This window comes from Phycodurus eques, chromosome 5 (genome assembly GCF_024500275.1).
Source record: "Phycodurus eques isolate BA_2022a chromosome 5, UOR_Pequ_1.1, whole genome shotgun sequence".
In the NCBI taxonomy this organism is placed as follows: Eukaryota; Metazoa; Chordata; class Actinopteri; order Syngnathiformes; family Syngnathidae; genus Phycodurus; species Phycodurus eques.
In genome coordinates this window covers 27,517,319-27,544,749 of record NC_084529.1, presented here as the reverse complement: position 1 = coordinate 27,544,749, position 27,431 = coordinate 27,517,319, and the positions used below count along the sequence as shown (strand labels likewise).

At 41.3% G+C, this 27,431-nt stretch overlaps 1 protein-coding gene across 1 annotated transcript in view; it reads left to right on the top strand.

Annotated features, from left to right (window-relative positions):
* Nucleotides 1-21,312, top strand: part of megf11 (multiple EGF-like-domains 11) — a 69,111-nt gene extending 47,799 nt beyond the window's left edge. Inside the window, exons 14-24 of the mRNA XM_061676916.1 lie at nt 1,603-1,737; nt 8,661-8,789; nt 9,742-9,870; nt 10,374-10,502; nt 10,639-10,767; nt 12,267-12,503; nt 13,776-13,942; nt 14,027-14,090; nt 16,222-16,269; nt 16,791-16,997; nt 19,733-21,312. Coding sequence (XP_061532900.1) covers nt 1,603-1,737; nt 8,661-8,789; nt 9,742-9,870; nt 10,374-10,502; nt 10,639-10,767; nt 12,267-12,503; nt 13,776-13,942; nt 14,027-14,090; nt 16,222-16,269; nt 16,791-16,997; nt 19,733-19,920 — 1,562 coding nt within the window. The 3' untranslated portion in view covers nt 19,921-21,312. The remainder of the gene's footprint in view (nt 1-1,602; nt 1,738-8,660; nt 8,790-9,741; nt 9,871-10,373; nt 10,503-10,638; nt 10,768-12,266; nt 12,504-13,775; nt 13,943-14,026; nt 14,091-16,221; nt 16,270-16,790; nt 16,998-19,732) is intronic.
* The last annotated feature ends 6,119 nt before the right edge of the window (nt 21,313-27,431 follow it).

Below are 27,431 nucleotides of genomic sequence, written 5' to 3'. Positions count from 1 at the left end.
CTTACCATTAGGCAAACACAAAGCGCCTGGGCCCTCACGATTTCCAGGGGCCACCACGTTTTAATGAAAACCAATTAATAAAGTTTCCATCGATTTAAAGTGATTATTATGATTCCAGTCTTAATTCACGCAAATAAAAACACATTTAAAGGCTTAATCTATCATGATCGTTTCATTCCAGCCAGCGCCCACTACTTGACAGTTATGTTTTTCTTTTAAATACACGTCGTGTAATTCTCTTTCTTTTATGTTTAGTTTCACAGTCAACTTAAAATGGGAGTGGCATAAAACAGCTTGAAGCCTCCTTTTTAAAGATATTATTCTATATACCTAACTGCTGCTTGATGTTAATTAAGTGAGCTCAGTTTGGCTCACTGCCACCATGCATCTGTTGTATCTCAAAATTTCGCTCGCAAGTCAAAGCAAAAATAAGAAATAAATAATAAGAACGAAGACTTGTATCTCGAAAACTTTGGGTCAATTGTATCTCAAAGCACCAATGTACTCATGGAGTGAATCTAAAATACATCTTGAAAGAAAAATTGTGCCATCTGTAATTAGCTAATGAAATGAGTCACCTTACATTTAATCTAACGTAAATGTTGGTGGCCCTTGTATGAGCTTGGAAAAACAGTTGCAGCACTTCAGCCGTTGCAGCACTTCAGCCGTCTCTCATTCAATCAGAGTGTGACCCCCCCCGCCACCGCCAGCCACCAGGAGCAACCCCACTGACCCCTCTCGCCTGCTGTCCACGGCCAGCTCACACTGTGAGCCGCGCAGGCCTAGCACAGCACTCATCACACTGCAAGCGCCACCTCTGGTTTGTGAACACATCTCGGTTGGTCTGAAGTCGCTTCTCAAGTGATGAGTTCACTGATTGAAAGTGAATTTGCACTTACCAGCCTGTAAATGTCATTTGGAGCAGAGTGTTAAGAGATGGGTCAAAACAAGCTGTGTCTCATATGTTTGTGGGAACAGAAGAAGAATAGCGTGCTACTCTGGTGATGCATTATGTCTCTGATGCTAAAATCAGATCAAGACAGCCCTCCAAGCAATGATCAATATTTCCTCCAAAAGTAATTTTAGAACTCGCTGATTGCCTCTTGAGCGCAGTAAGAATAAAACAACTATTGTTCCAAATAAGTTACTGTTCCACCTCAACATAATAGTTTTTCATGTAACTTTCTGCCTCTTAGGGTATAGTTTCATGTTTGATCATCTCTGTACGTCCCTATAGCGTCACATTTTGGAGACTTTAAAGGTTCCTAATCTTTCAATATATATAATCTTACTGACTTTTACAGATAAAGCTTCTGTGAGACATAGCAAACATGAAACAGATCTTCTCAACTCTCTTGTTACAGTGCATTCTTGTTACAGTTTTTTATTGCATGGAAATGATTACAATGAAGACCCTTTTTTTTATGTGTTCCTCCCTTTTCTGTCTCTCTTTTGTCTCTTATGCGTTAATATTTCCAGCTCAAATTTATCCGCACTGCCTTGATCATTCTTGACGTGATGTTTTGAATCATTACGAATTATGTCTTTTTCTGTCCACTGTTAATTTCTTGTCCTTTTCCTCACTATACTTTGTCAACGCAGCTTGCTCTCCGGGCTTCTACGGGCACCGCTGCAGCCAATCATGCCCTCGGTGTGTGCACAGCACGGGGCCGTGCCATCACGTAAATGGCCACTGCGAGTGTCTGTCTGGCTACTCGGGCCCTTTATGCAGCCAAGGCAAGTGTCCCTCCCTCTGCATACCCCTTGACATTTTTCCGTTACTGACAAATGTGTTCACTGTGACGCTTTTTCCATTTACCACTGTGAAATGTCTGGATGTAGAATGCAAAATTAGTCTAACTAGTCAAAAGTGTTACCATCACAAGTCCATCAAAATACCTTTACACACCACTGCAAAGACTTGAAAATAGATCGAAACGCCAATGTCAAAAGTCCAAAACTAGTGCAATTTGGTGATTTTCTTTTTTTTTTTTCTTTTTCTTTTTTTACTGGAGAAAAATGCCTCAAAAGTCAAACACAAGGCGAAAGAACAGAACTTATAGAACCTAAAGGAGTAACTTGATGAGTGTGTTTTGATTTTGATTTTATTTGGCCTCAGTCACTTGACTTTCATGCTGGCAGCGTGGGTTCAATTCCCACTGAGAGGTGGTGGAAGTACGAGTGTGAATAGCAGAAATGAGAATGGAAATGGGGGGGACTGGAGTCAAGGCATTTCACTCGAGTCACTGCTTCTAAATAAATCAATAAACAAACCCAGATGGTGACATTTTTACGTCTTGTATCATTCCCTTAATTATGAATCTCTTTCATTCTTCATTAGCCCATTAGGTACACATCGAATTATATTTAACCAACACAAAACAGTCTTGGCTTTTGTTTAATGGCGTTCTCTTCGGAACATGTAGAAGTTACAAGGCTGGCACCAAAAAGTACGCAGCATTGTTTGTTCAGAAATAAAGTTGAGTTAAATTGAGTTTGGAATACAACTTTTTAAAAAAAAAATCAGTGCAATACATTCAATCAATCATGAACTGAGTTGTTGAACATTGAACTTTTAAAAGGTGTGAATACTTTTTTTAGTGTTATGATGGATGGGTGAAAGAAATTGTGAAAAAACATTTTATTTCCACTCCAATTTATGTTGCGACTGGAACAACATTGTGTGACTTGCTTGAAATTTAGTGGTGACTCGACTTGACATGTTTTTTTTTTTTTGTTTTTTTGTTTTTCTTCCCCCCGCTCCCCACTGTGACTTGGTACTTGCTTGAGACTAGCTTGTGACTTGCACATACAGTGCCGTGAAGTATTGATACCGTTCTCAAATTCTGATATTTTTACCTGTTTTCCCCACTTTAATGTTTAAGATCATCAAACAAATGTAAATATGAGACAAATATAACCAAAGTAAGCTAAGTGCTATTTTTAAATGGTGATTTCATTTATTAAGGAAAAAAACTATTCAAAGTTACCTGGCCCTATGTGTAAAAGTGATTACCCCCTTGTTAAATTATGAATTAATTGTGGCTAATCACAATTTTTGGTTAATTTTCACTGATCACACCCAAGCCTGATTACCTCTAGACCTGTTCAATCAAGAAATCACTTAAACAGGGTCTATCCTCACAAAACCAAGTCGGACAAAAGATCTGAAAAAGTTCCAACAAAATGACACCATCCAAAGAAATTCCAGAACAGTCGGGAAATAAAGTAAGTAACATCTATCAGTCTGGAAAGGGTAACAAAAGCCATTTCTAAAGCTTTAGGATTCCCGCGAACCATAGGGAGAGCCATTATCCTCACATGGAGAAAACATGGAACAGTGGTGAACCTTCCCAGGAGTGACTGGCCTACAAAGATTACCCCAAGAGAACAGCAATGACTCATCCAGGAGGCCATAAGGGAACTCAGGGCAACTTCTAAAGAACTGCAGGCTTCCCTTGTATCAGTTAAGGTCAGTGTTCATGACACAACAATGAGGAAGAGACTGGGCAAAAAGGGCATCCATGGCATAGTTCCAAGGCGAAAACCACTACTGAGCAAAAAGAACATAACAATAATATATACGTTTGCAAAAAAATCATCTGAATGATTCCCACGACTTTTGGGAGAATATTATATGGCCTGATGAGATGAAAGTTGAGCTTTTTGGAAGGTGTGTGTCTCGTTACATCTGGCGTAAGTGTAGCACAGCATTTGTGAAAAAGAACATCATATCAACAGTCAAACATAACAATAATAAAGGTTTTAGAGTGGGCTAGTCAAAGTCCAGGCTTGAATCCGATTGAAATGGAGTGGCGTGACCTTCAAAAGGCCGTTCATGCTCGAAAAGCCTCCATTTTTGCTGAATTCAAACAATCCTGCAAGGAAGAGTGGGCCAAAATATCTCCACAGAGATGTGAAAGACTCATTGCCAGTTATAGAAAACGCTTGATTTCATTTGTTGCTGCTGAGGATGGCGCAACCAGTTATTAAGTTTAGAGGGCCATTACTTTTTCACAAAGGGCCAGGTAACTTTGAATAGTTTTTTCCCCAAAGTAAATGAAATCACCATTTATAAACAGCATTTTAAGTTCACTTCGGTTCTATTTGTCTGATATTTACATTTGTAGACAATGCAAAAATGTAAGAATTTGGGAAGGGGGCCAATACTTTTTCACGACACTGTATGTGACCTCCACCTCTGGTGAATATTTCTCCTCTCTATATGTGCCCTGTGACTGTTTGGCAACAGTCTAGAGTGTAGTCTTCCTTTCACCAAGATGCGGATTAGATGTATCCATCCTTCCATCCATTTTCTGAGCCGCTTCTCCTCACTAGGGTCGCGGGCATGCTGGAGCCTATCCCAGCTGTCATCGGGCAGGAGGCGGGGTACACCCTGAACTGGTTGCCAGCCAATCACAGGGCACATAGAAACAAACAACCATTCGCACTCACAGTCATGCCTATGGGCAATTTAGAGTCTCCAAATAATGCATGTTTTTGGGATGTGGGAGGAAACCGGAGTGCCCGGAGAAAACCCACGCAGGCACGGGGAGAACATGCAAACTCCACACAGGCGGGGACGGGGATTGAACCCCTGTGAGACTGACGCTTTAACCAGTCGGCCACCGTGCCGCCGCAGATTAGATGTATCAATGGCAAATAATTGGATCGATGGATAGTTTTATTTTGGAGTGGTTAACTTCTCTTTCCCCTAATATGATAGTAATGGTTTTATAACAGAGACAGCCTTGAATTAATGAATTCACTTTACATTGTTGTTATGGAAACAAGTTGGAAATCAAGCAATTTCCACTGTATGACTATTTTGAGTGGCTTCAATTTATTAAAGTAGCTCAATTTATTAAAGTAATAGTATTGATAGCATTGGGGAACCGTGCATTTAGAGTAGTACCTGGGTCTTCAATGGGGATGTACCAGACTTAATTCCCTCTTTTTTTTTTAAATACCAACATCACTTCGCAATGTTAAAAACATCAATACTCTGAAAGAACAATATGACAACATGCAACACGAACAACACACAACCATGAATGTGCCGCATTGATCATCTGGAACAGTTCAGAATCAATATTCATGTAGTATTATTATTAATCAGTTTATTTGAAAGGCGACAATGCAATTTCATAAAACACATGAAGTACACATGGTTAATAAAGCCAGAAATAGCCAGAAGGCTAGTTTTCATCTGTAGTCCCCTGGCCGTGATGTAACATAACAAAACATTTGAAATGTTTAATAAAATGCATTCCACTCACCTTGGAGGTGAGTGGAATGTCCCAATCCCTAGAGACGTGCTTTGCTTGTTGAAGTTGACTGAACAAGTTTTGCTCTGGCCAACCAATCAGAGGACAGAAAAATGCCGATTTCATTGAAAGCCAGCTCTCTGGCCTTGTGAGGACGAATTTGAAAGATAATTGGTTAAAAAAAACAATCCCACTTAATTGGTCTGCAGTGTGCTTCTGGATTCTGAAGGCCCTGAGTAGATTTAATTGACATGGAAGCACACAGAAGCTGAAATCTGATTGGACACAAAAAAAATCTAACGTCCACATACACGTACTACTGGAAGCTTTGCAGCCACGAGAAATGCTATGAAATAAAGAAAATAGAATGTTGGGAATGACTGTTGGAAGTAAATTACATACAATTTCTGATATAGTGTTTGGGCCAGCAAAGAAGTCCTTACTGGTTCACCACTGATTGTGAATACTGTATATAACCATCATTTTAAAGCTACAATCTATGACTGCTTGATGTCTGGATACCAGCAAATTCAGATCTTTATTTTTTGAAAACCCGTACAGTAAAGTTGAAAGTGTTCACTTGAAATCGCACCTTTAATGCCATATCTTAAATCCGTTGTGAAAATGCAAATGAATAAAATACTTGTGGACCTAACTGTATTTATGACACTTTTTTTATTTTAGATTTGACAGCTAATAATTTAGAAACTCAGAAAGTACAGAAACGCTTGCAGTTTTTTAATTCTCTTTCATGACTTTGAGGAATGTCTCATCCAATAAAAGTTTAACATTAAGAGGAAAAGGGCGGGGAAGTCGTAATTTGTCTGGACCGTGACGAAATGGCGAGCAGTTGCGAAAAGGGGACGACAACAAGCCGGTCCCCTCCTGTCGTTGAGCGCTTGTTTGCGGCCTCACTTGTACCTCGTCCTGCCAGGCACAGCCTAATGAAGCTCTCCTGGTGTGATGAGGCTTCAATCCCCACAAGGAGTCGTACAGAGGAGCTAACCTTGTGGCATTAATGACAGCCTGCTTGAAGGAGCATGAAAGAGGTCTCGACAAGAGTGGAAAGGCTGCTGAAATGAAATCAATAAAATCAGCCCAGATAAAATATAAGTATGCAAGGTTGCTGAGTTATTCTCTTTATGACAGACCTTAGATGTGCGGCGTGTCCTGTTGCTGCGGCGCCCTCATCCTGATGGTGAGGAGCATCTGGGCCTAATTTGTCCCGCTGCCCAACAATAAAGTACAATGGAGGTTTTCATTGCAAGTGATATCTTTTTATTGAAGAGAGCCAGGCAACGCTGAAATATTAATTTCATAAAAAATGTATCCAGTGGTCTATTTTAATACTGTGGCACATCAGTCATTCCGCTCGGGTGGGTGAAAATGGGGCAATTGTGCCACGGGAGGCACTGATTGACTTTTTTTTTTTTGTCTAAGCACGTCACTTCATGTCCACTCAAATACGGAGCCGTTCATCTCATTAACCAATGTCATACTGCATTTTCACCATTGCTTATTTCTACTGAGTTGCTCCCAATATCAAATGAGTTTATTTTATGACTTTTAACATATTCTCGATCTGTGTTTTTAATATGGAGGGCTATCCTTCTTTTGAGGTCATTCATTTTGGTTATAGTTCACCTTCTGATTTGCAAGTCCAGTTTATACTAAATATTCCAGTGATATACAGTACTGTATTTAATTTAATATTGGTACCTTGAGATCCATGTTTATTTCATTCTTTGACCACGCTCATAATGCAACACTCGGATCACAAATCATTGTGTGTGGTTGTTGAGAACACTTTAACATTTGCAATGTGGCATTTGTGTTGTGCGGGGTGAAACGTCTCATCCGGTTCAGTTGACAAACAGATTTGACATCAGACATTCAAATTTGCAGAAATACAATCACTAGTGGCGCTACTGTGATGGTAACACTGGTGGCGTTCATGCAAAGTTCTTAAAATATGATATAACATTCAAGTCCAGTGAAGATTGTGATTAGTTCCTCCGGAGTTGCAGTAGATTTCCACTACCTGTGGGTGTCGCTAGTAATCCATCCAGTGTCCCAGACAGAAGGAACAAATGACACTGAAAACAGCGGGAAAAAGAAGTCTTTGTTGGGGAGACTCTTCAGGCTGGCTGGGAGTGGAAATTAATTAATTTAGCGTCCAAGTGAAAAAACAGTGTCTGTGTCTCAGCTTTGATGAGCTCCTTCGGACTGGCTGATAATTCATTTAGCGTCCGTGAACGAATTTAAATCTCCCGTGCTTCTCCTTTGATAAGTAGGCCAAGCTTTCCTTATGGTTGCCTGTCATGGCGAGGGAGCGGGGACAGCGATGCAGCTCAGTCCGGGGTTGGGGGTCACGGTGCCATCAATGAGAGTTACAATACAATGCTCATATCTCAAGTGTGGCAAAAAAGACTGAGAAAGTTGAAAAATGAACAGGCTAATTGGTGAACAGGCTAATTGGGAACAGGTGGGTGCCATGATTGGGTATAAAACGAGCTTCCCTGAATTGCTCAGTCATTCACAAGCAAAGATGGGGCGAGGTTCACCTCTTTGTGAACAAGTGTGTGAGAAAATAGTCGAACAGTTTAAGGACAGTGTTCCCCAACGTACAATTGCAAGGAATTTCGGGATTTTATCATCTACGGTACATAATATCATCAAAAGGTTGAGAGAATCTGGAGAAATCACTTCATGTAAGCGGCAAGGCCGAAAACCAACATTGGATGCCCGTGACCTTCGATCCCTCAGGCGGCACTGCATCAAAAACCGACATCAATGTGTAAAGGATATACCACATGGGCTTAGGAACACTTCAGAAAACCAATGTCAGTAAACACAGTTCGACGCTACATCCGTAGGTGCAACTTGAAACTCTACTATGCGAAGCAAAAGCCATTTATCAACAACATCCAGAAACGCCGCCGGCTTCTCTGGGCCCGAGCTCACCTAAGATGGACTGACGCAAAGTGGAAAAGTGTTCTGTGGTCCGACGAGTCCATATTTGAAATTGTTTCTGGAAATTGTGGACGTCGTGTCCTCCGGGTCAAAGAGGAAAAGAACCATCTGGACTGTTATGGACGCAAAGTTCAAAAGCCAGCATCTGTGATGGTATGGGGCTGTGTTAGTGCCAATGCCATGGGAAACTTACACATCTGTGAAGGCACCATTAATGCTGAAAGGTACATACAGGTTTTGGAGAAACATATGCTGCCATCCAAGCAACGTCTTTTTCATGGACGCAAACTCCACACAGGTGGGGCCGGGGATTGAACCCCAGTCCTCAGAACTGTGAGGCAGACACTCTAACCAGTTGGCTACCGTGCCGCCCAGATTGTAATATGTTTTTTTATTTGTTTTGCTTTGTTTGTTTTTCAGTTTGTCCCAGCGGCAGATATGGAAGGGCCTGTGCGGAAATTTGCCGCTGCACCAACAATGGCACCTGTAACCCCATTGATGGATCCTGCCAGTGTTTCCCTGGTTGGATTGGGCACGACTGCTCTCAGGGTATATCCTCCCTCCTTTATGCTTGGGTCCCATTTTGTAATTACCCTTCCATTTATGCCCTTCTTCATTTGATTGCCTTCACACCCAATTTTGTCTTAAATGTAGCTTGCCACAATCAATGTTTTCTCACAATAATTTAGGGGGAAATTATATTTGAAAAGCAGTCTATATAATCTTTAGGGACGCAAAGCAGCAGAAACATTTCGTGTAAAGTGTAGCTAGGGAATTTACCCCAGAAATGGAGTCAAAGCTTACTTGATGGGATGTAGTGTCAATTAGAAAGTCAACTGAACTTGGGCAAAATCTAATTAACTTGTAAACAACTAAATAAATAGAATATATACAAGAAATTATAGATTAAGATTTTAATGTTTGTCACACCCCTCCCCAAAAAATCAAAAGAAACTTCCTCCTGTTGTAGACTAACCTGTTTCAGTGTATTTCCATGTGTTACCACTAATTCCAACAGAAATTGCTGTAAAATTTTCCAACCCTAAAATGTGGACTATTTTCCATTGCATTCCCCCCCCCCCCCCAAATCATGTCAGTTGTCAGCGAGAGCAGGCTTACAAAAGTTCACATGAATCAGGATCTACTACACCAGCAGATGGGAGACACATACCGTGCTTGAAAATGTTGTATAATGCTCTTTGATGAAGCACTCTTTATTCAGTACTACTCTGTTATTGTAGAAATCATTGTACAATAGAAGTTATTAAGCTTCAGGCAATTGAGGCTGATGTATCCATCATATCACAAACAATGGACTGGTTGAGCGAAGCGCTCGCAATTAATATTAAGCAAGGTTTTTTGTCAGTTTCCAAAGTTATAGCTCAGTGTGTGTGTGTGTGTGTGTGTGTGTGTGTGTGTGTGTGTGTGTGTGTGTGTGTAATAGTGATATTAGTAAGTCCTGCATTGCACCTCACGTTTGGCGTGTCTCTGCTGTGTGCAGCCTGTCCCTCCGACCGCTGGGGCCCGGATTGTCTTAATTCATGTAACTGTCACAATGGAGCTCAGTGCAGTGCCTATGATGGAGAGTGTAGATGCGGACCGGGCTGGACCGGTCTCTACTGCACACAGCGTGAGTCCTTGCGCAAACATACACTGTCACCTAGAGGTTGTGCGGCTGAACTGCAGGACGCAGTTGTGAAGACTCCTTTGAAACATCTGAGCAGTTGCTGCAAGCTACTTTGTCATTCAGATTCAAATTGAAGGGAACATAAAAATTAATAAGTGTTTGTCTTGGTGTGAAGCAGCAGTCGTGTAGTTCATCCAAGTTACTGTGACTCATTTGAATTCTCATCTATGTCATTGTGTCTTAAAATGTCATAATATTTTCCTTGCATACTGTTGAGTCATACAATGTCCTGTACATCTTTGCCATATAATCAACATCACAGCATCTTCTGCTGCTGCGGGTAATGTTTTATTTCATTGTTGTTGTCCCTTATTGTGCATGCCACACAGACATTAAATACTATTGATTTTGGCGTTGCCTTGGAAAATGACCTTGGCTCTCAAAATTGTCTTCCTGTCTCTTCTGCTGCTCCATCATGGCCAACATTTCACGCGCGTCCGTCCCAGGCTGTCCCTCAGGCTTCTACGGCAAGGATTGTTCCGAAGTGTGTCGCTGCCAGAACGGCGCCGAGTGCGACCACATCACGGGCCTGTGTGCGTGTCGAACCGGCTTCATCGGGGCCAGCTGCGAGCAGAGTTTAGTAGGCCCGCAACATTTAGCTCTGTGCAGAAATCACCAAGTGGATGAGATGAGGCCTGCTATAAATAATTTTTATATGGCCACTCCCTAAGTGCTTTAATTTTGCAGTAATGGACCCTCTCCTCCATGCAGAGTGTCCTGCTGGTACATTTGGATATGGCTGTCAGCAGCTGTGTGAGTGCCTGAACAATGCTACCTGTGACTATGTGACCGGGACATGCTACTGCAGCCTGGGTTATAAAGGCATCCGCTGTGATCAAGGTAAGGAGATGAATGAGGCTCTCTCACTGGATCATTATTAAAAGCACAGATGCGTCTAAAGCAGGGGTGTCAAACTTGGTTTCGTAGCTGCCACATCGTAGGTCAGTGGTCACCAACCTTTTTGGGGTACTGATTAATGCGAAGGTGGAAACACTTCTGAAATAACAGATTTGCTCAAATTACCTTTAATTACATGTTATTAACACATAATTGTATTTATGTGAAGACACTGATGATAATACTTTCTCAGTGTTTAACAACAATGATATAACAAGATAGGAAACAGGTAAATATCTATATGCAAGACTTTATGTCAATAAAACTCTCAAATGATCAATTCTACAACATTCCTAGGAAATCACAATGTTCCCTCACGGGTGAGCTATTTTTGGAACAGCTACTCGTGTGTCCTTGGGGATTACATGATGCCGGTAGGTACCGTGTTGGTGAACCCTGTCACAGGTGAAACCACATAAACGTAGAATTGGTAGGGAGAGTGAGAATACAAAATTTCTGGTTTGGTACACATCTTGGCTTTAAGTTAACAGTTCAGGTCATATTGACTGATGAACTGATAGCTTTATTTGAACACGTGAACAGAAAAAAAAATTTGCATAAAGATAAAATAAAATTCAAGAAGATAAAGCAGCAATAAATTATATCCTTCACCTCATGTTTAAAAGATGTAGCAGTAAGTAAAAGCAGCAATAAATTATATCCTTCACCTTATGTTTAAAAGATGTAGGAGTAAGTAAAAAACATTCCAACACCTTCGTCGCTAAATAGTTTGAATTTATATCATGTCTATGAAATAATAGTTTAATTATTCATGATACTCTATTTAAACATATACTGTATACATCTAGAAAAAAAAATAATATATATATAGCCTAAAATGTAAAGCCATATATACATACCAACATACTGTATATACAAACAAGCACTCTCTCTCTCTCTCTCACACACACACACACATTTAAATCCAACTTATATTTTGTGGAAACAAGAACTGATTAATGACTGAATTTTAAACAAAACAGCTCAAGTGTTTTCTTTTTAGGAAAGTGTAACATTAAGAATTTGTCTTCTTTTTAGGAAATGAGGGATGCAGACAATTGCAACACCGAGAGTTTGACCAATCAAATTAATATGCGATAAAAACACTAATGATGGCATTTGTTTACGCACTGTTTCCATCTGAAGTGCCTGGGAGAGGCTGTTACTATGCTTCTTGGAGTTGTGTTTGCACTGCGCTTGTATTAAGAAAAAAAAAAAACATGGCTCGTCCAGTCGCCTGAAGCTGAGCTGCACTGTTTGTTTACAGACTTGCTTCTGTTCCCTTTCCTAATTTGTGATGTGTGGCAGACCTTTTGTTTGTTTTTGGGTTTTTTTCTGTTAAGCTCTCGCAGACCACCAAAAATGGCATGGCGCACCAGATCTAGCCCCTGTGTTTGACACTCGTGGTCTTAACAAGCCACTCTGCAATGTTCTGTGTACAGCATCTCTCATGATGGAGGAGCTGAACCCCTACACCAAGATTAGTCCGGCCCGTGGCTCGGAGCGCCAGTCCGCAGGCGCCGTCATGGGCATCATCTTCCTCCTCCTCATCATCATGGCCATGCTCAGCTTGTTCGTGTGGTACAGACAGAGGCAGAGGGAGAAGGGACACGAGATCCAGCCTAGTGTGTCGTACACGCAAGCCATGCAAATGACCAACACTGACTCTTCTCTCTCTGGTACTAACTGCTGTGTTTTCAGTGTTTTTGAACTTCACTGCATCACAAATGTTTCTAATGTGTCTGCTCTTATGTAGTTGTAGCTTTCCAAAAACAAACTCCCTTTAAGACCCTGTAAAGTAAATTCATAGATCTGTTTGTAAAGACATTATACATAAAGACTGACAACTATACAGCCCTCAATTATGGAGCTTTTGCGATAAACTTCACAATTTCAGTTTTCCAGATTTTTGGGACGTGTGCTAAAATGGAACACAAGTTGCCCCTCCCCACTATCGGCGGCTATTCGGCACAAGTGTGACGTGTAGTTGGCCAGATAGCTCTGCCTACACCCCGAAAATACATCTTCCCTTTGGATAGTCCACTGGCTTGTCGGCCAGGAGTGTGCGCACATCACGCAGAGAAAGACGGAGGAGCAACAATGGTGGACCCTTTTTAAGTCAAACTTCACGGCCAGCGTGTAGACCAGGGCTGCGATGGCCGCTGTAGAGCGCCTCGTTGTCCACTGCGAGTGTGCACACGTCAAGCAGAGAAAGGCGAAGAGGGCGGATTTTTTTTTTTTTTTTTTTTTTTTTTTTTTTTTTAAGTGCAATTTAACAGCCAGTGTGTGGACAGGGACTTTGCACTGCCGTGGCCGCTTGAGAGCACCTCGTTGTGCCCCATGGCAACCTGGTGGAATATATTTCAGCCACCGGACTTTAAGCGTATATATTTTCGTGGCTGAAACATATAGTTAGAGTATGTGTTAGCATAAGAAAGATGCTAGACAAAATAGGATTAATTTTCCAGGACTAACAGTGGTATTTGATTGACAACTGAGTGGGGCGTGGTTTCAGCACATTCATCGGACACTCCCACAGCATCTGAGAGTGGTGAAAATGGCTTGATTTTAAATGATTTTGAAGCCTCATTTTACAATCTTGGAAACATTTTATTCAGATTTGGCAGTGTTGTTAACAACATTCTTCACTCTGGTGTGTCAAAAAGACATTTCACTTTGCAGGGACTTTGAGTAATTCATTTTGACAATTAAACAGTTGTTCTCCAGGTAAATGTTTTTCCGTTGCAATTTGACAAATTCAGTTTCTCATGACCAATTCTCTGGCACCTAGCTCAGTTGACTTTGAGCAAGAGGCGGGTTACACCCAGAACTGGTCGCCGGCCAATCGCAGGATATTGTGTCAGTGTAAAAAAAAAAAAACAACAAAAAAACATTCTGTCAGTGTATACAATTGATTAGGGTTAGGGATAAATTGTTATTGAAACCCTCAGAGTGTGGCAGCACCGTGGCCATAAAGACCAGTGCAGCTGAGGTCAATCACAATCCAAGCAGCAGCAGCAGTGGGCAGTCCTTTGCCAACCCCAGCTATCACACGGTGGCCCAGTGCAACGTTGTATCAACCATCTCCAGCAACCTGGATGCCACGCTGACCCTCAAAGTATGCTCACATCCCACACGAGGTGACATTTTTCACACAAATACTCTAAAATAAACTCATCAGTGTTCTTTTGTCCCCTCGCAGTCGAGCACTCTGAAAAACCGAAATGGTTCCGACTGGAGAGCCTACTGCAACCTCACTGATCTCGGTCAGTTTTCCTTTCTCATTCCCCACATATAACCCAATCCATCATGACTTTGCGCCACCGCCCCAAGGGTAAAGACGTGTGTGTCTTTAGTGGACCTGCTCTCATGGCCTGGCCTCCCTGCTGTGAATGAAGATGAACCGCAGGCTCCTTGTTAGAAAAAAACCTTTGCTCTCATTTTCATTTGATATGCGTCTTAGAAAGGAGAGCTGTGTGGTTCTGGGAACACGGGTCAGTGAGAGCTCGTTAGTAGGCCTTCTCACCCAGTGCTAAATTCCTCTGTGATGGTTTACACCAGGTCAGCGACTGAACTCTTGAGGGATGTGGATTAGACAAACGTCTATAATTGCTGAAATATTTTGACCACATGAGCATAAATTCTAGATAGAATATATTGAATATACAAACTGCAGTACCCTCCATACTCTCATCGAGGTGAAGTTGAATGGTATTGTATGCATGAAATACACTCTTTATATGCTGCTATGCACAAGGCAAAGCCGGATATGTCTACTAATCTTACTGTGCTGCTCTGTTATAGTCAGGTGTATGTTGAAGCACACAGGAGACAATGTACCTGTTACGATAACTTGGCACAATGAAGAAAAAGTCTCTGCACACAAAATAAGTTCTCTCTTTAATGAAAACACAAAAAAATCTTGTTACAGGGCTTTCCGGCATGGATTGACTTTTATGCTTTGTTAAATTTGTGAACTGAGTCACACAAAAAATAAGCTAAATTAGCTAATGTTAACAACGGAAAAAAAACATACCTTGCTTATTTGTGTTTTCAATATGCCAGAAGCTGGTGGTTTTCGGGCAGCACAAGACAAAACACATTTTCCACAAATCATTCTTGTAACAAATATCAAGCAATTCCCTTCGATCTCTTTGATAAAAAATAACTTTCTTCTCAGATTCTGTTGCCATCCTCATTAGTGCTCTCAGTCTCACGTTCCCTCATGTGGCTGTTGACCCTGTTTTTTCTGCCTTTTAAGACCCCAAGATCTCTCAATCAATCAAGTTATGAACCGTGGTTTCTATTTACATGTTGGGGTTTTTTTCATCATGTCGTCAGCCGCCTATGTTGAAAAAACTAATGAGGCTGTTTTGACATAGCAAGAAGTAGAAACTACAGTCAGAAAGAAAAGAAATCTGTAAAGAAAAATTTCCTTAAGTACGCTGTAGGCTACTTCATTACTTTCCACCACTGACCACGGTACAGTTTGGAATGGTGCGCTCTGATTGGGCTTATTTTTTCCACTTGGTGTGCAAATGAGATGGCATCAGCCACCTAAACAGTCTGACATCATAGCAAAGCACCCACCAATTAAAAAAATGAACAAAAGATATTAATGGTGGAGATCCATCATTCTTCTTGGCATGACACAGTTTCGATGAATTCAAATTTAGTTTGCAGTTTTGGAGCCTGAAAATGAAAACAAAATTAAAATGCGGCATTTTTCAAAAACAACACTGGTTTGTCTATATGCTGAAAATGGTCATCTGAAAACAGAAGACATGAGCATGTCAGCAGGTCTCCCGTTGGAAATTATCCAACTTAAAAGGGCTTTTGTATTTTTTTTTTTTAAATCACTTTTTGTCACATTTGTTGAAACAGTTATTAGATTAGATTATAAATAGGATTTGTGGAAGAAAAAAAAAGTCAGAGAAGAAGGCCTGACTTACTCACGGGTCCACTCATGGTGAGCACAAACCCCTGGCCTAGCAAAAAATAAAACACTCCATTACAAATAAGGTGCTTTTTCTTGGCTAAAAAGGTAGCAGGTCAGCACAAGGCCATGGTGGTGTGCCCTCAATAAGTGTGCCACCGAGGTCAAGCCTTCTGTCTCTTATTGGTTGTTTGTTTGTCCTCAGATGCGGTGGTTTCTTGTATATCAAATTAGAGGCACAAGATAGGACCAGAGACTGCAGATTTTTTTTTTCTAGATCATATTTATCATGGACTACTGTCAAGCCAAAATGACTGTTTTAACAAATATGACAAGAAGCGTTTGTTTGTTTGTTTTCATATTCGAAAAAGATGGAGTACCGCATTGTGCCAAAACAAAAAGTTTGCCGCAGATTGTGTGAATTATGCAACGTCTGACTTTCATGTTTTGACATTTTGTAGCAGATGTTCAACAGGGGGAGACGCAGACTGCGAGAGGCTCCAGAAAAGGTAAATAATTAATTTTCAGCATCACCGCGCGAGTGTGTGTACGCGTGTGCATGTGTGCAGCCTCTCCAGCACTAGTCCTTCAATCAGTTTCACTAAATGCTTCCTATCGCCATATGAATATAGCCCCCACCCCAATCTCCTCATATCCTCTATGATTTATATGGATAGATCATGATGGGCTTCAGTTTTATTCCAATGGTAATTGCCCTCCGTGGCTCAATGCCCAACACGTTATTTGGTCTCCCAACACTGTACGGTCACTAGTGAATGTGAGAGTCCCAAGGGTGCGAAAAGCGGTCTCAAGTAGCCTTGCTATGTTCCATAATGAGCCCTCAAAGACTGACTGATAACGCTTATGGATAAAATGGGCTCATCCACTCGCTCTCCTTTCTACCCAGATTACTTTATCCTTTTTAAAGAAGGCCAACCAGTTTTATTGCTCTTCTACTCGTACTGCCACGCACCAGTGAGCATCACGTCATCTTAGCTGTGACTGAATGTGCTTGTCTCTGCGGTTGCAGATTACATCAAGGGCACCGTGTGCAACAACAACTCCTGCTCCTTGAACACAGAGAACCCCTACGCTACCATCAGGGACCCGCCGGGGTTGGCGTGCAAGCACACAGAGAGCGGCTACGTGGAGATGAAGTCCCCCTCTCACCGCGAAGTGCCCTTCGGGGGCACCGCCACCCTCCTGGGCGGCACCAGAGGGAACATATATGATGTCGGTGAGTGTGTCGCCCAGCTTCCATTCTTGGCAGAATGTAAATGTCAAGCATACATGTCAATAAAAATCATTAACCTTCACTGAAATGACAGTGACAGTGATGCCTTGAGATACAAGTGACTCAGCTTAAGAGATACGACTTGCCGTTGAGACGATTATTATTATTTTTTATTTTTTTTGCTTTGACTTGCGAGCGCAGACTTGAGATATGACTGTTGTATGATGGCGGTGAGCTCAACTTCACAATAAATAGCACTCTGGCAAACGGTGAACAATTTTTCACAAAAGGAGGCTTCAAGCTGTTTCATGCCACCAGTTGTACTTTGATGTCAAACTAAACATCAAACAAAGAGAATTGCACATTGTGCATTTAGAAAATACGCATAGCTTAGCCTTTCAGTCCACTAGCTTCTAAGTTGCAATGAAACAGGGTGAACACAAACGGTGCAGCAACAAATGCAGACCTAAAATGTAACAGTACTCACTGAAGAACGACTAATATAAGCACCATACTGATGAGCTGAGAGGAGTTGAGATGTCTCAATGAACAATATATCTGTCTCTGTCTGTCTGTCTTATACTGCCCCCAAGTGGCTGAGGTGGGCATACCAGAAAGAGCAGTACAATGGCCATTCGCTTTATGCAGTGTGACACAAACTGTTTAATTATTTTGAATACTATTTGATTATGTCATTACTAAATGTTTTTATAGCGTTAGATAGAAAGTACAATATTGTTGAGTGTCATTTTTCCGAATTAACAAATACATTAAACAATTTTTGTTGTTTTTTGGGGGGACAGCTGGAACGGATAAATGGCATTTCCATTTATTTGAATGGAAAATGATTTGAGATACAAGTGTTTTGCGTTACAAGCGTGGTCACGGAACAAACTTGTATCGCAAGGCACCACTGTACATAAAAATGAAAACTTTACTACAGTAATCCCTCATTTATTGCAAGGGTTGGGTTCCGGACCATCCCCACAATAGGTGAAATCGGCAAAGTAGTTACCGTGTATTGTTTTGATTATTTAGACATATTTTTAAACTTGTATGAACCTCCCAGACCCCTAATAATCTTCCCCACACTCCTATTACCATCTACCATACTCTTATAAAAACTTCCTATACTCTTAAACACCTTTTAAACTCTACAGTACTACTAATACAGTAATACACAGTAGTACTCTACACTTATGTAAATTTTATCCCTTGTAACGTGTGTTTTTTTTTGGTTTTTTTTTTACAGTTTCGATGTTTTAGGCTTTGACGCATTCATTGTACCACAACAAAATATAGAATTACAGCGTACACTCAAAATCCCGCGATATGGAAAAGTTTGTGTGATATGAATCTGAAAAAAAAAAAAAAAAAAAGCGCAATGCTGAATTCACATAGGTGAACCGCGATATAGCGAAGGAACACTCTATTTGCAATATGGGTGAATTTTGTAATGGTACATGTACGTTATACAAAACATAGTATGGTACTGTCTTGCCCTTTTGCCACGTTGTCTATGGAAATCAGAATCAGAATCAGAATCATCTTTATTTGCCAAGTATGTCCAAAACACACAAGGAATCGGTCTCCGGTAGTTGGAGCCGCTCTAGACAAACAGTCACAATAAAGTGCAGTTTAGCCTCTGGCTTGCCATCATGGCTAGCAATATGATTATGCCAATATGTCAAACTTGTTAACTCGTTTGAGATGACCTAACACCAACGCAAATATTAGTGCAGCGCACAAAAAATAACTTGCGCAGTGCAAATCCAACTTCCAGCTGAATTTAAACAACCTAGTCACAACGTTACTTGCAATCTATTTATTCCGATCCATCTCAGCATAATTTAGGGTAGATTATAATTCATGCGTGATTGTAAATTGTAAATCAGTTGTGAAAGAAAAGGTTATCTTGAGGGACAAATAGGACTGCAGGCTTATCAAAATGCAGGACAGCGAATACAGTTGTGCTCATAAATTTACATGATCTGGCATTTGTAAGATGTGTACCATTCTTTAAGGAAAACAAATGATCAGGTAAAATAAAATTTTCTTTTCATGGGATTCAAATTAAACTATAACACATTTCAGGATAGCAAAGTCATGAAACAAAACATAGCAATAAAGAAAATATTGAGATGATCCCAGTTCAGTCATTGGTCATATTTTTCAAAAGTTTGCCAATATTTCAGTAGTTGTGCCAATTTATGAGCACAACTGTAAATTAAATAAATAAGAATAACGTAGAAAATGTAATTTATTTCAGGAGTTAAAGTTGAAAGTGAAACTCATGTAGATTCACTACAAACAAAATAAAATGTCATTTGTTTTTCTTGTTTTTTATTTTATGATTATCGCTGACAGTTAAATGAAAACATTTCGAAGTATCAAAGTAGCAACAATTTTAATATAGAATTTGGGTAGGAATTGTCCTTCTGAAAATTATCCTCCTGTGTGATTAATGAATCCATATAAAATATGAGTTTCAATTTTTGAATAGAAATACTGAAATAAACTTTTCTTCACTATTTCAAAGTATTTCAAATGCACCTTCTGTCTCTTCTCAAGATTCATTCAATAGTATTTTAGGGATGCTAAGATGAACTTTAAGAGACACCTGAGCCCCCGTAAAGGTTGGGAAACACTAGTGTAGTGAACCTATTGCTGACTTTGCTCCCCCCCCCCCCATCCCCCCTCTTGTTCCACCCCTAACTTTTCCGTCTGTCTCCCTCAAGCCATCTCAGAGCCCACGGTGAGTGTTTTGCAAGGGCCCAACGGGATGGCCACCGGCTTCTCCCAGAACCCCTATGACCTTCCCCGCGGCGCCCACATCCCGACCCACTATGACATTCTGCCTATGCGCCACAGCCCCACGCACACTCCCCCGCCGCCACACCCGGAGAGCCCCAGCTCCCTCCTCTAGAGGACCCAACCCGACACCCTGGCAACAGTCGACTTTCATACAGCTCCTTTGTCTTCATGTGGTCAACAAGGATTTACTTGACAGCCACAACTCTTTTGGAACGGAAAAGGAAAAATCAATGGAAGAACGGCCTCACACCAGCAATCATTCAGCTATTTTATTTTCCAAGATCCCCCGACTGCTTGCCCGGATCTTGATGGACCCTCTGGGGTGAAACACGGATCTTCCAGAGGGAGCTAAGGCTTCCACTTTTGGATTGGATGGAAAAGTTATTCACAGGGACAGAGCTGTCCTTCACTTTAGTTTATAGAAGGGCAAAATGTGGTTGACGTTAGTAACGGTTGTGCCTGTCCCAGATAAGCGTGTACAGCAGTTAGGATGTATAATGTACAGCAGGGGTGGGAAATATTATGTGCTCAAGGGCCGCATTTGATTTTGAAAAGGGCCAGGTAATTTGAACATTAGGTGAAAAAATAAAATGCTTTAAAGGGGTCGTTGCAGTGTTAAACTTCAAAGACGTGACCTAACTAATTAAAAAAGAAAAAAAAAAAAACACACACGCAACCAAATTATGTCACTCACAGTCAGTCGTTTTCTTCGCCATGCGCCAGTAATGAGCACACAGCGATGAGATGACAGGGTCAATGTGAAGAGCTTCATTTGTGTTGCAGTGTGAATGAGGTTGTGATATTCTGGTCAGCAGAGTTTACGCGCTGACTGCATCAACAACAACAAAATCATCTCAACTTTTGGATTTGCTCCTCATTAATGAACTGACTGGATCTTGTGTTGTTTTGTGCCATAACGTTTCTTACAAATGTCTGTACAGGGTGTCGAGGAGGGATGGTTTTGACCTTTATGTTTGATATTTATACAGCTAATTTAATTATTTATTCATTTATATTATTAGTGATGGTGAATTTAATTCATGTGACACTAGAACAACATAAAAAAAAGAAAAGATGAGCATGAACACATTATGGGTACCCACTGATGTACATAACACCAACACTTCGAACTTATCTTCTTGTGAGATGTAATTTTGTGAAGCGTTTTAAAATTGAATTTTCTCTCTCTCACCCCTTCTCTCGCTCTGTGAAATTGTAAATTAAAGTTTAGATTTAAAAAAAAAAAAAAAGATTTTATCTGATCCATTCAGCACCCTCAAATATCTTGTGTGGGAAAGGGGGATCCTCTATTTGCATTAAAAAAATGTCATTTGTTATCAATTACAATGAATTGATTCATTGACTGTGTCACTTGCATTATGGCCTCTGCAGGAGCAATAACATATTGACAATCATTACCTATACTACATTTCATCTGTATTGGACTGTTTTCTCTTTGGAGCAGGTTTATTTTCTAATCACTTGCTGTCCTCTCAATGCTGTTAGTTGTTTTGGTAAATTTCAGATTAAAAAGCATTTTGTGTCGTCACAGTTGTGTTTAAGTCAGGTTAATATCCAATGTCCAATATGTATTGGAGGTTTATGATCATGTTAAGTTGATTGCTGTTAAGCTGTTAGGTGCATAGGCACAAACAACAGTCAGGACCCTTCCCCCCACCCGAAGGCAGAGGGAGGCTACCCTATCGTCCACCGGGGTGAACACCAACGTACAGGCACCGAGCCGGGGAGCAATAAGTATACTCACACCTGCTCGGCGCCTCTCACCGTGGGCAAGTCCAGAGTGGAAGACAGTCCAACCCCTCTCGAGAGGACTGGTACCAGAGCCCAAGCTGTGCGCGGAGGCGAGTCCGACTATATCTAGTCGGAACTTCGGGCTCCTTCCCTGCCACAGAGGTGACATTCCACGTCCCTAGAGCCAGCTTCTGTAGCCGGAGATCGGATTGCCAAGGTCCCCGCCATCGGCCACCGCCCGGCTCGCACTGCACCCGACCCCTATGGCCCTTCCCACAGGTGGTGAGCCCACGGGAAGGGGGACCCACGTTGCCCTTTCGGGCTGTCCCCGGCCGGGCCCCATGGGTGCACGCCCGGCCACCAGGCGCTCCCCTTCGAGCCCCATCTCCAGGCCTGGATCCAGAGGGGGGCCCCGGTGACCCGCGTCCGGGCAAGGGAAACCTGAGTCCATTTTTTGTCGTCATCATAAGGGGTCTTTGAGCCGTGCTTTGTCTGGTCCCTCACCTAGGACCTGTTTGCCATGGGTGACCCTGACAGGGGCATAAAGCCCCAGACAACGTAGCTCCTAGGATCATTGGGACACACAAACCCCTCCACCACGATAAGGTGACAGCTCAAGGAGGGGGTTTCACAAATCCATCCATCAATTTTCTGTAGCGCTGGAATGGTCAGCAGTAGATTAGGTCCCATATAGACAACTATTCGATGGACAATTTTGAGTCTTCAATGAACCTCAAGTTTTTGGAATGTGGGAGGAAATCGGAGTACCTGCAGAAAATCCTGTAAGCACAGGGAGACCATGCAAAGTCACACACTGGAAGGCTGGAGCTGAGATTTGAGCCACAAACCTCAGAACTGTGAGGCAGACCGACCTGCGAACCACTAGGGCACCGTGCTCCCTGTTTCCTCACTCATGTAAGGGAAATCAAGTCTCCTATCAGCATTATCAGCTCTGCTTTTCAGAAGATTGAAGTTGTGTATCATAGTAACATTCCGAGGTGTTTCATCTTTAAATATGTAGCGAAGGTAATGAATACACAGCTCAAATAAGCCAAAGGTAACACACTCATCTGTGAAGAAAACAGGGCAGCAATGGTGAGCGTAGACCGCATGTAGTCTGCTTTTGACAGTTTGGTTTGAGTGGCTTGCTGGATGTCAATCTGTACGTCTCTGGCAGTGCTCCTCATGATCCTTTTTGCATAAAGAAGATGGCACGCTAGGCTGTTGCCCTCCAATGGCTCCTTTCACCTCTCCTGTTGTACTGACTTGTCACCGTCACACTCTTGATGCCATGCTGGCAGGCACAGAATACCTTCTGGCCTTGGCGAGTATGGATGTGTCATCCGGGAGGAACTGTACTATTTGAGCAACTTGAGTTCACTATTGGGATGGCTATTGGAAAAAATGTGACAATAGCCAGGAATCAACCAGAACGGATTAACAAAAAAAAAAAAAAAAAAACGTCTGCGGCAACCACCCTATTTCTTCTGAAATGGAGAGGTTGATATGACAAAAGTGTGAGTGACTTGGAGTTACACTGTGATGTTTTTTTTGTTTTTTTTTAATTATTTGAATTGTTTTTTTGTTGTGTTATGCACTAAAAGTGCATTAGAAAATGAGTGCAATAAAGGCTCACCTTTCCTACAAACATAGATAAAATCTTCGGTATATATAGTACATGTTGGCAGACATAATATGCATTGCACATAATTTAATAGGGATAAAAAATAAATAACAAATGTATAATTGGTGAAGAAAATGGGTTCATGATACATAGCGGAAACCATACTGGGGTTGACAAATTCCTACATACTTATGATTCTATTGTTTTACTTGAAGCCACATAAAAAAAAAAAAAAACTCAAGTTTACAGTTTTACAACAGTGTAAGCACAATGATTTGTCGTTAAATCTTACCGTGTCAATCAAAAAGTTGCTTACTGCATTATCATTTCAAAAGGCAAAATTGTTAGGATTCTAGATTAGAAACCCAAATGGAGCTGGAGTCTGAATGTTCTAAAATCTATCAAAACTGCAGCTCGTTAACCCAGCAGAATCGTATGTACCAGTGGTCTCGGTTCCTATATTTATGTGGCTCTCTGTCTTTCTTTTGGGCTCAAATTGCAGACACACACACACACACACGCACACACACACACACACACACACTGAGCCATTATAATTATTCAGCCCAATAACTGCCTGAAGTCAGCGATTTCATACTGACTTTCACTGCTTAATCTTAGCGCTCTTGCTGAAAACAATGTAAATTTTTAATGGCGTCATTACTGCCTACAAGCTGTACTAAATGTTATAACAGAGACCCAAGCTTAACAATAATGGTCATAAAGAACTACTGAATGTGACCTCACTTGTAAACAAAGTTGTACTTCTTTGCATTCAAACTAAATATCTGGGTCTGCCCAATTAAAGGGTCACAAATTATACATTATAACTTCCCTACAGTGGTGCCTTGAGATACGTTTTTTCGAGATAGAAGCATCCGTCCGGCCAATTTTTGGTTTTGACTTGCGAGCAAGAATTTGGGATATGAGCACTTCATGGTTGCAGCGAACTCAGCTCAACTCACTGGACATCTGTGGTACTCTTTCTAGCCATGAAACCATACTGTTGCTCGCAAATACTCACTTCTGTCCTGAGTCTAGCCTCCACTACTCTTTCCCATAACTTCATTGTGTGGCTCATCAAATTTATTCCTCTATAGTTCCCACAGCTCTGCACATCGCCCTTGTTCTTAAAAATGGGCCCCAGCACACCTTTCCTCCATTCCTCAGGCATCTTCTCACCTGCTAGAATTCTGTTGAACAAGCTGGTCAAAAACTCCACAGCCACCTCTCCTAGATGCTGCCATACCTCCGTAGGAATGTCATCAGGACCAACTGCCTTTCCATTTTTCATCCTCTTTAATGCCTTTCTGACTTCCCCCTTACTAATAATTGCCACTTCCTGGTCCACCACACTTGCCTCTTCTACTCTTCCTTCTCTCTCATTTTCCTCATTCATCAACTCCTCAAAGTATTCTTTCCATCTATCCAGCACACTACTGGCACCAGTCAACACATTTCCATCTCTATCCTTAATCACCCTAACCTGCTGCACATCCGTCCCATCTTTATCCCTCTGTTTTGCTAACCTGTGTAGATCTTTTTCTCCTTCTTTAGTGTCCAACCTGGCATACATGTCATCATATGCCTCTTGTTTGGCCTTTGCCACCTCTTGCTACGTCGCATCTCAATGTATTGCTTTCGCCTCTCCTTGGTCCTCTCAGTGTCCCACTTCTTCTTAGCTAACCTCTTTCCTTGTATGATTTCCTGTACTGTGGGGGTCCACCACCAAGTCTCCTCTCCTTTCCTTCCAGAAGATACACCAAGTACTCTCCTGCCTTTTTCTCTGATCACCTTGGTTGTCGTGGTCCAGTCTTCTGGAAGCTCCTCCTGTCCACCGAGAGCCTGTCTCAGCTCTTCCCGAAAAGCTGCACAACTCTCGTCCTGTCTCAGCTTCCACCACTTGGTTCTCTGCTGTACCTTTGTCTTCCTACTCTTCCTCCCCACCACCAGAGTAATCTTACACACCACCATCCTATGCTGTCTAGCCACACTCTCCCCTACCACTATCTTACAGTCGGTAACCTCATTCTGATTACATCGTCTGCACAAGATGTAATCCACCTGCGTGCTTCTACCTCCGCTCTTGTAGGTCAGCCTATGTTGCTGCCTCTTCTGGAAAAAAGTGTTGACTACAGCCATTTCTATCCTTTTTGCAAAGTCTACCACAATCTTTCCCTCCAAGTTCCTTTCCTGGATGCCGTACTTACCCATCACTTCTTCATCAACCCTGTTTCCTTCACCAACGTCCCTTACAATCTGCACCAATCACGACTCTCTCTCTCTGTTTGTATCTCTCTGTCTTACTCTTCCTTTAAAATAACTCCTGCTCCATTTCTCTTCCCATCTACACCATGGTAAAATAATTTAAACCCTGCCCATAAACTTCAAGCCTTACTGCCTTTCCACCTGGTCTCCTGGACACTCAATATATCAACCTTTCTCCTAATCATCATATCAACCAACTCCCGAGCTTTTCCTGTCATTGTCCCAACATTCAAAGTCCCCACATTCAATTCTAGGCTCTGTGATTTCCTCTTCTCGTTCTGCCTAAGAACCCGCTTTCCACCTCTCCTTCGTCTTCAACCCACAGTAGCTGAATTTCCACCGGGGCCTTGCAGGTTAACGGTGCCGGGGGCGGACGTTGTTAACCCGGGCCACGACAGACCCGGTATGGAACTCTTTAGATGAACACTCATATTTGTTTGGCAAAGTTGTAAGCCTGACGCAACCCTCTGCATTTATCCAGGCTTGGGACCGGCCTACAGTTTGCACTGGCTTGTGACCCCCGTAGGAGAAATTATGGAGAGCTATTTTTCCTGTTAAAAACACATTACAAACATTTGTTGTTTTTTGGGAGCCTGCGAAAAATTAATGGCCTCCATTCGTTTCAATGGGAAAATATTTTTTGAGACACAACTGTTTTGAGTTATGAGCGTGGTCTATGGAAGGTTTTATTTGTATCTCAAGGTACCACTGAATTTATCTTGGGAAAGGATAAATTGGTTGAATGAATACAAAATGAAATGCATAAAGTGTCATCTTTAAATGAGGCATCCTTATCCATCCAGTCATCTATGTGTACGTATTAACAACACAATTATATTGTACTTTTTAAAATGTACTGTATGCCTTTAGAAATTCAAACTCGTATCTCAAGGCACCGCTGTACTTAAATTTACTACTATAGTGGAAGTTTAAAATAAACCAATCGACACCATCTAGTACAATGGTATACTTTTTTTTAAATCCCTTGACTTTCAGATTCACTCAGTAGGACAAAGCCGAACCCAGCGATGAATTTGGTTTTAATTAAATCCCACAGTCATTACCTGGTATCATGCTTGATTAGCTTTCAACTCTTTCAGTATTCAATGAGTTCCATACAGCAAATCCCCTAATTAAAACAATGTTCATTCAACCAATTCCACTCCCAGCAAAGTCTCATTGAATTAAACAGACAAATAGAGAGTAACTCTGACGTTGCGCATGTTGGCCGCTAGGTGACAGCCAAGCATTCTTTAAAACCAATTTAGTGGTAGTGTTTTTAAGCGTTCTTTGAGACGAAAATGGGAGAAACTAAATGGTTAATGTGTATCATACTATTGTGACTGCAATGAAGTTATTGGCTTCCACCCCAGTGGAACCATTAACACATGGTACACCTGTCTGTCTTTAATTCTCTTTGAATAACCTGACAAAATAAAAATAAAAATTATATTACTATAAGAAAGAACATAAAAGTCTAATTACGCCCAACACGTGTAAATACAGAAGTGGCTTCTCGCTTCATGCTGTCATCCCGACATACGACGTTTGTCAACATGCAGCACAGCACTCACTGTCACCTCCACACCGACTGTTTTACATATGATTGTTTTATATTGTGACCCCAGAAGGGTTTCTATGCAATTATTTACTGCAGATATGGCTTGATTATTGTGTTGCCACTATATTGCCATATTCGTGGCAAACCGAGGACCCCCTGTAATCAGATACCGTACTGTGTCGTGTGTTTTGGGCTCACTGTTAGTAATTTAATAACTACAAATCCAAAATATAGCGCCCCCAGTACAGAAAACTGTTACAATACTGACATATATATAATACAATAATATATATATAATACATATTTTTGATATTATATTAACGGTTTTTGACCAAGCTGTGTGTGTGTGTGTGTGTGTGTGTGTATATGTATATATATATATATATATATATATATATATATATATATATATATATAT